Source organism: Salvelinus namaycush, chromosome 1 (genome assembly GCF_016432855.1).
Source record: "Salvelinus namaycush isolate Seneca chromosome 1, SaNama_1.0, whole genome shotgun sequence".
Classification (NCBI taxonomy): domain Eukaryota; kingdom Metazoa; phylum Chordata; class Actinopteri; order Salmoniformes; family Salmonidae; genus Salvelinus; species Salvelinus namaycush.
This window is the reverse complement of record NC_052307.1, coordinates 7,693,796-7,705,997: the sequence shown is the minus strand read 5'-3', so window position 1 is coordinate 7,705,997 and position 12,202 is coordinate 7,693,796. Positions and strand designations below refer to the sequence as shown.

Genomic DNA, 12,202 nt, shown 5'->3' with positions numbered 1-12,202 from the left:
ATAGCTATGGATGCAAGGACTGACCATCCATGATATCAAAATTATTGTTTTAACCTTGTTATGAGGCTATACAGTATTTGTTTACATTTACTTTGTTTACAAACATTGGAGAAATGCAAGCTTTTACTTGGTGTTCTGATATGACAGTTGAACTAAGCTCATGAGGGATTTCTAAGTTAAATTCTTCAAGAATCAATGGATATATATATAATTTAAAAGTCCAAAAATGGATGTAGCAACTACAGATTGGGCCTTAAAGTCTATCAAAAGTGTGCAAGTTTGAGCATGTGTCCATTAGATCTATGGATGTATTTTTTTATCAGCATGAATTAGATTGAGCGATAAAAGCCCCACTTTTATTCCATAGGCTGGGATCTGCACTGTGCAGCTGTTGCAAGAGCGCATTTTTCACTGGCTGTCCACTGGTTTCTAATCAATGATTGATAGGCAGCGTAAACTTCTTGAATTCAACCATTATTGGGTTCAAATACACATTTAGATTTGTTAACAGCCATCCACAACAACCACAATCTATAAAGCGCAAATAGCTAAATGAGAGAGCAGCAGTGTGATTCACATCAATGCTCTATGTAGATAACAATAAGTGATATCCGTATCTCCGTAGACTACACCACTGCTGTCATCCTTACCTCCAAGCGTTTATTCAAGTTGGATAATGTTTGGATGCCGACAGCAGTCGCACCATTGGAAGACATAGCTTGGACTGTAGCCTACAAAAGCCTATTCCTGCTCTTTTCCCACGATCCATCAAACACATTTGGTGTGTCATCATAGTGGTCTCTGACTTGTGGTCAGACTCGCTCAGGAACAAACTTAAACTTTTTTCCAATGCTGATTTGAATGTCATTGAGAAAACATAGAAGTGTCCATTTTTTATCTTCTCGCGAACATCCTTTCTGAATTTAAAAGTAATCCTCGAATCATCTAGTTTTTCAAAAGTATCTAATCTGATGACAATATTTTTGCTGGTAAATTAACGGATTACAGTTACCGTTTTTTGTAATCCGTTACTCCCCAACCCTGCTCACAGCAAAGACCCAACAAATCCCTCACAGCAAAGACCCAACAAATCCCTCACAGCAAACAACCAACAAATCCCTCACAGCAAACAACCAACAAATCCCTCACAGCAAACAACCAACAAATCCCTCACAGCAAAGAACCAACAAATCCCTCACAGCAAAGAACCAACAAATCCCTCACAGCAAAGACCCAACAAATCCCTCACAGCAAACAACCAACAAATCCCTCACAGCAAACAACCAACAAATCCCTCACAGCAAACAACCAACAAATCCCTCACAGCAAACAACCAACAAATCCCTCACAGCAAAGACCCAACAAATCCCTCACAGCAAACAACCAACAAATCCCTCACAGCAAACAACCAACAAATCCCTCACAGCAAACAACCAACAAATCCCTCACAGCAAAGACCCAACAAATCCCTCACAGCAAAGACCCAACAAATCTCTCACAGCAAAGAACCAACAAATCTCTCACAGCAAACAACCAACAAATCCCTCACAGCAAAGACCCAACAAATCCCTCACAGCAAAGACCCAACAAATCCCTCACAGCAAAGACCCAACACATCCCTCACAGCAAACAACCAACAAATCCCTCACAGCAAACAACCAACAAATCCCTCACAGCAAACAACCAACAAATCCCTCACAGCAAACAACCAACAAATCCCTCACAGCAAAGACCCAACAAATCCCTCACAGCAAACAACCAACAAATCCCTCACAGCAAACAACCAACAAATCCCTCACAGCAAACAACCAACAAATCCCTCACAGCAAAGAACCAACAAATCTCTCACAGCAAACAACCAACAAATCCCTCACAGCAAAGACCCAACAAATCCCTCACAGCAAACAACCAACAAATCTCTCACAGCAAAGAACCAACAAATCCCTCACAGCAAACAACCAACAAATCCCTCACAGCAAAGACCCAACAAATCCCTCACAGCAAAGACCCAACAAATCCCTCACAGCAAAGACCCAACAAATCCCTCACAGCAAAGAACCAACAAATCCCTCACAGCAAAGACCCAACAAATCCCTCACAGCAAAGACCCAACAAATCCCTCACAGCAAAGACCCAACAAATCCCTCACAGCAAAGAACCAACAAATCTCTCACAGCAAACAACCAACAAATCCCTGACTTTGAGACATACATCTATCACAGTGTCTCTGTTCTGACATCATGTCTAAAAACAGAGTCTTGGTGCCTTCCAAGAACTACAACAAAAAGAGGAAACCTTGCATTCTTTGACCTGCTGTCAGACTGATGTTTTTCACGCTCTTCAAGATTATAATATGGCGTCTGGATTACACCATACCTCCATGTTGCTGCTTTCACATCATCTCTATCAGTAGGCAATGCACAGTTCTGTCCTACGGCGGAATACCAGGGAGATTTTTCTCCTGAATCTTATTTTTTTGTGCTATATATCCCCCCCTCTCTTCCTTCCCCTTCTCTTCCTCATGGAATGTGGAGGAACATGTGGGAGACAGCTGTGTGTGTAGACAGCTGTGTGTGGAGGAACAGGTGAGGGGGATGCTGGGAGCGTGTCGGTAACAGTGGCGGGACGAGGCCTGGTGTGGTTTAGGGATGCTGCCTGTTTATACAGCCAAGAGGCTGCAGACAGTCTGTTAGTCTGGTAGCTGAGTGGACCCAGCTGTGGGGCCTACAGTATAGCTGCCTGGTGGTTGCCTAGGATTCTCCACTGCCAAAGCCAGGTCACTCCGCTCACTGCCAGATGAGCGAGAGAAAGAAAGAGAGGGAGGGAGAGAGAGAAGACAGAGAGAGGGAGGTGTGGTGAAGGGAGGGGGAAGAGAGGGAATACAAAGTGATGACAAAGGAACGACGGAGAGAAAGTTCAGGGAGGAAGAGGAAGGGGAAGAGAGGAACAAGCCATCAAAAGACTGAATGTATTGACGTGTTAAATCTGTTCACCCTTTGACTAGAACGTTCTTCTCTGCTTCAGTTTTACATTTACATTTTAGTAATTTAGCAGGCGCTCTTATCCAGAGCAACTTAAAGTAGTGAGTGTGTACATTTTCATACTTGTTCGTATTTTGTATTCGTAATTGTTGCTACGATAAGAGAATTTATGCACTCCCCTGTTTTCATAAAACATCCCGGATATGTAAACATAGAATATAAAATTCTTCATCTGATTTTGTGAGAAAGTCCCGGTTTGATTTATGTCAGACACATTTATGGGAGAGAGAGAAGAAAGAGGAAGATAGCAGCAGATCTGTAGCCATCAGCGGCTATAGTAGCTATAAAACCATACTACAAGCATATGGTGATTCCCTATCATTCCTGTGGTTTTATGATCCATCTAAGAGCCCATTAGAACACCAAATTCCTCCCCTTGAACTAAATAAAGCAGAAAACGATTATTTAACCACTGCGGCTGAGTGTGCAGAAGCTTCAATGAAACATACACTATAAATATAGCCCAGTATTTATGGGGTGGGAAAATTAAATGGCCGCCTCATCTGAAAATAACTTCCTCATTGTTTAATGGGGAGGGTTTAATGAGATGAGGAATAGTCTTCTACTGTGAGCTGAGAAGAAGAGGAATGGCTGGTACACTGTTCATGTCACACGCATGGTCTTTAGTGTGAGGCTGTCAGGCAGAGCTAAAAAAGGTCTGGCGTCATCCCAAACGGCACACTATATAGTGCACTACTTTTGACCAGAGCCTGTATGGTCATACATATTAAGTAGTTCCCTATGTAGGGAATATGATGCCATTTGGGATTCAGCCCCCCCCCCCCCCCCCCCCCCCCACTGTCTTCACGTAGAGCTTGTTCTGAGGAAGGAATCATAGTAGGGGATTAGTACATGTGCCACGAAGGTGGAATCATTGGTTCACTTCAACTCTGACCTGTTTCTTTCTTTCTTTTTCAGATGTTTTATTTTATTGAGATTGATTAATTATTGTCATCGATAGGACTAGACGGGGAGACGGCAGCTAGGAAAGGTGGACTCAGGGATCCCCCCGTCCCCCGTCTGGGGACATGTGAATTCAGCCGCACTACCGCTAAGCCAGACTCTGGCATTACACACTGTTTACCTTTCTGACCAGTCAAAAAAAACATTCTTTGAATTCTGACCTCTGAACTCAACCGTAACAAAAGGGAATCCATAACAGCTTCCATTCTAAACACATGCCCAATTAACCGATTGACTTGTCCTAGTTTGAATTCTCTATATTCTTCAGTGTCGAAAAGAACCGCAAACATCTAGATGGTGACAACACGTCTAGACGCTAATCAGGGGGAAATCACATCAGTATTCCGTTTCATTATGTTTCATGTCACTGCCTGTGTGAGCGCTCATTAAATGAAACTTCTAAATGCATATAGATGGCGATAAACGATAGAGAGAAATTGGACAGACGTGGCGCACCGCTCTGTAATTAAGTGTATTGTGACTACTGTCAATAGGTGAGAGGTGGTGAGAACGGTAGTTAAATTCCCATCAGGTGTAATTACTGCCATATTGGGGCTCCGTGACAGACAGGAGAAGACAAATGAAATGTGTTCTATTGTTAGAAAAAGATCTCAGCCGGTCTCCACAGGTATAGCCTCACAGGTACAGCCAACCTATCATTTCAGCCGGTCTCCACAGGTATAGCCTCACAGGTACAGCCAACCTATCATTTCCATCTCGATCGTTCAATTAATTTCAGTGCTATTTTCATTTGCTACTAGCCACAGCTTTCCTCTCTCAGTTTTGTGTCTCCCTAGTCCCAAATACGGTCCCTGTTCACACACCTTCATATCGTCATCTCTCTGTGTTGTGACCATATCGTCATCTCTGTCTGTGTTGTGACCATATCGTCATCTCTCTGTCTGTGTTGTGACCATATCGTCATATCTCTCTCTCTCTGTGTTGTGACCATATCGTCATCTCTCTCTCTCTCTGTGTTGTGACCATATCGTCATCTCTCTGTCTGTGTTGTGACCATATCGTCATCTCTTTGTGTTGTGACCATATCGTCATATCTCTCTGTCTGTGTTGTGACCATATCGTCATATCTCTCTGTCTGTGTTGTGACCATATCGTCATCTCTTTGTGTTGTGACCATATCGTCATATCTCTCTGTCTGTGTTGTGACCATATCGTCATATCTCTCTGTCTGTGTTGTGACCATATCGTCATCTCTTTGTGTTGTGACCATATCGTCATCTCTCTGTGTCTCTGTGTTGTGACCATATCGTCATATCTCTCTGTCTGTGTTGTGACCATATCGTCATCTCTTTGCGTTGTGACCATATCGTCATCTCTCTGTGTCTCTGTGTTGTGACCATATCGTCATATCTCTCTGTCTGTGTTGTGACCATATCGTCATATCTCTCTGTCTGTGTTGTGACCATATCGTCATATCTCTCTCTCTCTGTGTTGTGACCATATCGTCATCTCTCTGTCTTTGTGTTGTGACCATATCGTCATCTCTCTCTGTCTTTGTGTTGTGACCATATCGTCATCTCTCTCTGTCTTTGTTGTGACCATATCGTCATCTCTTTGTGTTGTGACCATATCGTCATATCTCTCTGTCTGTGTTGTGACCATATCGTCATCTCTCTGTCTGTGTTGTGACCATATCGTCATCTCTCTCTGTCTTTGTGTTGTGACCATATCGTCATATCTCTCTCTCTCTGTGTTGTGACCATATCGTCATCTCTCTGTCTTTGTGTTGTGACCATATCGTCATCTCTCTCTGTCTTTGTGTTGTGACCATATCGTCATCTCTCTCTGTCTTTGTTGTGACCATATCGTCATCTCTTTGTGTTGTGACCATATCGTCATATCTCTCTGTCTGTGTTGTGACCATATCGTCATCTCTCTGTCTGTGTTGTGACCATATCGTCATCTCTCTCTGTCTTTGTGTTGTGACCATATCGTCATCTCTCTGTCTGTGTTGTGACCATATCATCATCTCTTTGTGTTGTGACCATATCGTCATATCTCTCTGTCTGTGTTGTGACCATATCGTCATCTCTTTGTGTTGTGACCATATCGTCATCTCTTTGTGTTGTGACCATATCGTCATATCTCTCTGTCTGTGTTGTGACCATATCGTCATCTCTTTGTGTTGTGACCATATCGTCATCTCTCTGTGTCTCTGTGTTGTGCCATTGAGCAAGGCACGTAACCCCCTACAATTGTTTCAGGGGCGCTGCACTTCGCCTGACCCACTGCTTCCAACACCTCGTGCTGTGTGCGTCACAGGCGGCTGGTGCTACCTTAATTGGGGAGGACGGGCTCATTGTAATTGAGCTATCTGTACTGTATGGCTGTCGTCTTGCGAGCTCTGACCCAACTTTGCTTTGCAAGAAAGGCATTTCACTGTGCTTGTGCACGTAACTGTAAAAACTTGAATCTTAAAACCTGAACCCTATTACCTAAATAATACTGCACTACTTTTGACCAGAGCCCTATAGGTCTAAAGTAGTGCCCTATATAGGGAATAGGGTGCCATTTCAGACACAGTCGAAGTGTAATGGAATGCAAAAAAAAGTGATAAGAGCTATCTATATTGCCCCGCAGTATTCCTCTAGCTAGCGTAGCTGAGCTAGCTATATAGCTCCGCAGTATTCATCTTGCTAGTGTAGCTGAGCTAGCTATATAGCTCCGCAGTATTCATCTAGCTAGTGTAGCTGAGCTAGCTATATAGCTCCGCAGTATTCATCTAGCTAGTGTAGCTGAGCTAGCTATATAGCCCCGCAGTATTCCTCTAGCTAGCGTAGCTGAGCTAGCTATATAGCTCCGCAGTATTCATCTTGCTAGTGTAGCTGAGCTAGCTATATAGCTCCGCAGTATTCATCTAGCTAGTGTAGCTGAGCTAGCTATATAGCTCCGCAGTATTCATCTAGCTAGTGTAGCTGAGCTAGCTATATAGCCCCGCAGTATTCATCTAGCTAGCGTAGCTGAGCTAGCTATATAGCTCCGCAGTATTCATCTAGCTAGTGTAGCTGAGCTAGCTATATAGCCCCGCAGTATTCATCTAGCTAGTGTAGCTGAGCTAGCTATATAGCCCCGCAGTATTCATCTAGCTAGTGTAGCTGAGCTAGCTATATAGCCCCGCAGTATTCATCTAGCTAGCGTAGCTGAGCTAGCTATATAGCCCAGCAGTATTCATCTAGCTAGCGTAGCTGAGCTAGCTATATAGCCCCACAGTATTCATCTAGCTAGTGTAGCTGAGCTAGCTATATAGCCCCGCAGTATTCATCTAGCTAGCGTAGCTGAGCTAACTATATAGCCCTGCAGTATTCATCTAGCTAGTGTAGCTGAGCTAACTATATAGCCCCGCAGTATTCATCTAGCTAGTGTAGCTGAGCTAGCTATATAGCCCGGCAGTATTCATCTAGCTAGCGTAGCTGAGCTAACTATATAGCCCTGCAGTATTCATCTAGCTAGTGTAGCTGAGCTAACTATATAGCCCCGCAGTATTCATCTAGCTAGTGTAGCTGAGCTAACTATATAGCCCTGCAGTATTCATCTAGCTAGTGTAGCTGAGCTAGCTATATAGCCTTGCAGTATTCATCTAGCTAGTGTAGCTGAGCTAGCTATATAGCCCCACAGTTTTCATCTAGCTAGTGTAGCTGAGCTAGCTATATAGCCCCGCAGTATTCATCTAGCTAGCGTAGCTGAGCTAGCTATATAGCCCCGCAGTATTCATCTAGCTAGCGTAGCTGAGCTAGCTATATAGCCCCGCAGTATTCATCTAGCTAGCGTAGCTGAGCTAACTATATAGCCCGGCAGTATTCATCTAACTAGCGTAGCTGAGCTAACTATATAGCCCTACAGTATTCATCTAGCTAGTGTAGCTGAGCTAACTATATAGCCCTGCAGTATTCATCTAGCTAGTGTAGCTGAGCTAGCTATATAGCCCCGCAGTGTTCATCTAGCTAGTGTAGCTGAGCTAGCTATATAGCCCCGCAGTATTCATCTAGCTAGCGTAGCTGAGCTAGCTATATAGCCCCGCAGTATTCATCTAGCTAGCGTAGCTGAGCTAGCTATATAGCCCGGCAGTATTCATCTAGCTAGCGTAGCTGAGCTAGCCATAACACATATCACTCTCTCATCGTCACTAAAACTATTTGTAGCAGTGGTAGAAGGAGTCTGAGGAGTAGGGGATCATTCAGATTCAGAAAACTTTAACGTCATCAAAGAGGCAATCTTGCAGCAGTCATAAAACATATAACATCTAAAAATGTACAATAAATAACAAAGGATATTTACAAACAAATAGGCAGGGTAAGTGCTGTTTCATAGTACAAGTGCTAAGAGCAATTAGTCCAACATTTGTTAAGTTGCAAAATTTGGAATTCGGCATTCGGAATAATAGAGAACTTATTTTGTTAAACCTTAGGTAGTCTGTACCTGCGTCCAGCGGGAAGGAGCTGGAATTCAGGGAGGAGTGGATGGGAAGAGTAAGGAGATCATATTTGAAACCAAGTAGCGCTAGGTTGGAAAAATACACATCTCCTTACTGGTTTAGACAGATAATCCATATGAATCATAATGACATTATTCTTAGTCATTTATAATTGTAGTTTTCTCAGGTCATATTAGAGATATGTGTCTTCCTTGTCTGGTCTCTGGTCATTACAGCCCATGAGTGATTTAGTCAGTGTTGTGATGCTGACAGGCTGGTGTGGTCAGTTGTTACTATTATTATTAATTGTTATTATGTTAGGCTGAAGGGTCATTTATTGTATGTAATGAGGCCCCCCCTGTAGAGAGGCTACTGAGGGCCAGCTAACAGCCCCATGGAGGGAACGGGATCGCTCATTAGACCCCACTGTACTGTGAATGGACGATGTTGTTAGACAAGGAACATGTTATTGATAGGAGTGCCTGTCAGATGTTCCCGTCACAATGTTTTGTGGTGAGCCAATCAGCTAGGATGTCAGAGAAGGGTATGGTGTCTGTTGACTTCTCAGACCAGTGTTATTGCAGCCAAGGTCATACCGAGGGATTTGATAATTAAAATAAAATGCTGATTGTCTGGATCACTCAAAATGTTGAGCAAATTTATTCTGGTGAGAAAACCCAAATCATATTTCTATATCAGTATACTTCACTCCATGTTCTCTCATCCGTTCCTCCTCTCTGTTCCTCCTCTCAGTTCCTCCTCTCTGTACCTCCTCTTCTTTGTTCCTCCTCTCTGTTCCTCTTCTTTGTTCCTCCTCTCTGTACCTCCTCTCTGTTCCTCCTCTTTGTTCCTCCTCTCTGTTCCTCTTCTTTGTTCCTCCTCTCTGTTCCTCTTCTTTGTTCCTCCTCTCTGTTCCTCCTCTCTGTTCCTCCTCTCTGTTCCTCCTCTCCGTTCCTCCTCTCCGTTCCTCCTCTCTGTTCCTCCTCTCTGTTCCTCCTCTCTGTTCCTCCTCTCTGTTCCTCCTCTCCATTCCTCCTCTCCGTTCCTCCTCTCTGTTTGTCTGGATTGGCACACCTTCATATCGTCATCTCTCTGTGTTGTGGTCATATCGTCATCTCTCTGTGTTGTGGCCATATCGTCATCTCTCTGTGTTGTGGTCATATCGTCATCTCTCTGTGTTGTGGTCATATCGTCATCTCTCTGTGTTGTGGCCATATCGTCATCTCTCTGTGTCGTGACCATATCTCTCTGTGTTGTGACTAGGGCAAGGCACGTAACCCCCTTCAATTGCGCCAGGGGTGCTGCTCTGCTCCAGACCCATTGCTTCCAAACCCTCTCGGGAGCTTGGGTTGTGAGCATAAAAACAAAGGTTTGTTTTCTACCAGTTAATGGACAATAAAGTCTTCTTCTTCTTCTCTCCAGGACACCCCTCCTCCCAGCTCCTACAACGTGCGGGAGTCTTTTGAGAAGACGTACGGCCGCGCCTCCTTCTCAGGACCCAGGAGCGAGGGGGGCAGGAAACGCCAGAGCTCATTCCTGAGCGCAGCACCCAGACACTCCTCCTTCCTGAGCTGCGATCCGGACTTCCCAGGTACTCTAGACCAGTGGTTCCCAAACTGTGGGGCCCCCTAGGAACTCCGGCTTTCAACTTACTCCTGAAAGTTGTAATAGTAGAATGCACAAGGTGTAATTTTGAAATTGGGTGGTGCATCAGGATTTTCCCCAATGCTGGAAGGGGGGGCAGAGTGAACAGGGTTGGGAACCACTGCTGTAGGCTACACTGTGGTGTAGTGTGAAGTTGCCCCCTAGATACTGATCTTGGGTCAGTTTTGCTTTATCCCCACTAATGGTTAAAGTTAAGATTGTGGCAGGGAAAGCTGATCCTAGACTTGTATCTTCACACTGTAGCGGGCTACCGTACTGACCGTCAAGGTTTAAGCACTGCTCAACATGCTGCTTTCTAGCGGATCTGATATCTTTTACTCTTTATTCATTTCATTAAAGTGATGTTGAGTCAAATCAACTGAACAAATAGCTAGAAAGTGTCATTGTAGAGAGGTGAGGCTTGAAATTGTTTGAGAATAATACAGAATACATGAATAAGGGTTTACTCTAGTCTGAGGAGACTGTAGACTGGGCTTGTTGAGGAGACTGTAGACTGGGCTTGTTGAGGAGACAATAAACGGCTTGTTGAGGAGACTGTAGACTGGGCTTGTTGAGGAGACTGTAGACTGGGCTTGTTGAGGAGACAATAAACTGGGCTTGTTGAGGAGACTGTAGACTGGGCTTGTTGAGGAGACTGTAGACTGGGCTTGTTGAGGAGACTGTAGACTGGGCTTGTTGAGGAGACAATAAACGACTTGTTGAGGAGACTGTAGACTGGGCTTGTTGAGGAGACTGTAGACTGGGCTTGTTGAGGAGACTGTAAACTGGGCTTGTTGAGGAGACAATAAACTGGGCTTGTTGAGGAGACTGTAGACTGGGCTTGTTGAGGAGACTGTAGACTGGGCTTGTTGAGGAGACTGTAGACTGGGCTTGTTGAGGAGACTGTAGACTGGGCTTGTTGAGGAGACTGTAGACTGGGCTTGTTGAGGAGACTGTAGACTGGGCTTGTTGAGGAGACTGTAGACTGGGATTGTTGAGGAGACAATAGACTGGGCTTGTTGAGGATACTGTAGACTGGGCTTGATGAGGAGACTGTAGACTGGGCTTGTTGAGGAGACTGTAGACTGGGCTTGTTGAGGAGACTGTAGACTGGGCTTGTTGAGGAGACAATAAACGGCTTGTTGAGGAGACTGTAGACTGGGCTTGTTGAGGAGACTGTAGACTGGGCTTGTTGAGGAGACAATAAACTGGGCTTGTTGAGGAGACTGTAGACTGGGCTTGTTGAGGAGACTGTAGACTGGGCTTGTTGAGGAGACTGTAGACTGGGCTTGTTGAGGAGACAATAAACGACTTGTTGAGGAGACTGTAGACTGGGCTTGTTGAGGAGACTGTAGACTGGGCTTGTTGAGGAGACTGTAAACTGGGCTTGTTGAGGAGACAATAAACTGGGCTTGTTGAGGAGACTGTAGACTGGGCTTGTTGAGGAGACTGTAGACTGGGCTTGTTGAGGAGACTGTAGACTGGGCTTGTTGAGGAGACTGTAGACTGGGCTTGTTGAGGAGACTGTAGACTGGGCTTGTTGAGGAGACTGTAGACTGGGCTTGTTGAGGAGACTGTAGACTGGGATTGTTGAGGAGACAATAGACTGGGCTTGTTGAGGATACTGTAGACTGGGCTTGATGAGGAGACAATAGACTGGGCTTGTTGAGGAGACAATAGACTGGGCTTGTTGAGGTGACAATAAACGGAGCTTGTTGAGGAGACAATAAACGGAGCTTGTTGACGAGACAATAGACTGGGCTTGTTGAGGAGACAATAGACTGGGCTTGTTGAGGAGACAATAGACTGGGCTTGTTGAGGTGACAATAAACGGAGCTTGTTGAGGAGACAATAAACTGAGCTTGTTGAGGAGACAATAGACTGGGCTTGTTGAGGTGACAATAGACTGAGCTTGTTGAGGAGACAATAAACGGAGCTTGTTGAGGAGACAATAAACGGAGCTTGTTGAGGAGACAATAGACTGGGCTTGTTGAGGAGACAATAAACTGGGCTTGTTGAGGAGACAATAAACGGAGCTTGTTGAGGAGACAATAAACGGAGCTTGTTGAGGAGACAATAAACTGAGCTTGTTGAGGAGACAATAAACTGGGCTTGTTGAGGA

At 44.6% G+C, this 12,202-nt stretch overlaps 1 protein-coding gene across 1 annotated transcript in view; it reads left to right on the top strand.

Moving 5' to 3' along the window:
• Positions 1 to 12,202, top strand: part of stpg2 (sperm-tail PG-rich repeat containing 2) — a 71,352-nt gene that overhangs the window by 41,289 nt on the left and 17,861 nt on the right. Inside the window, exon 11 of the mRNA XM_038996854.1 lies at positions 9,859 to 10,027. Coding sequence (XP_038852782.1) covers positions 9,859 to 10,027 — 169 coding nt within the window. The remainder of the gene's footprint in view (positions 1 to 9,858; positions 10,028 to 12,202) is intronic.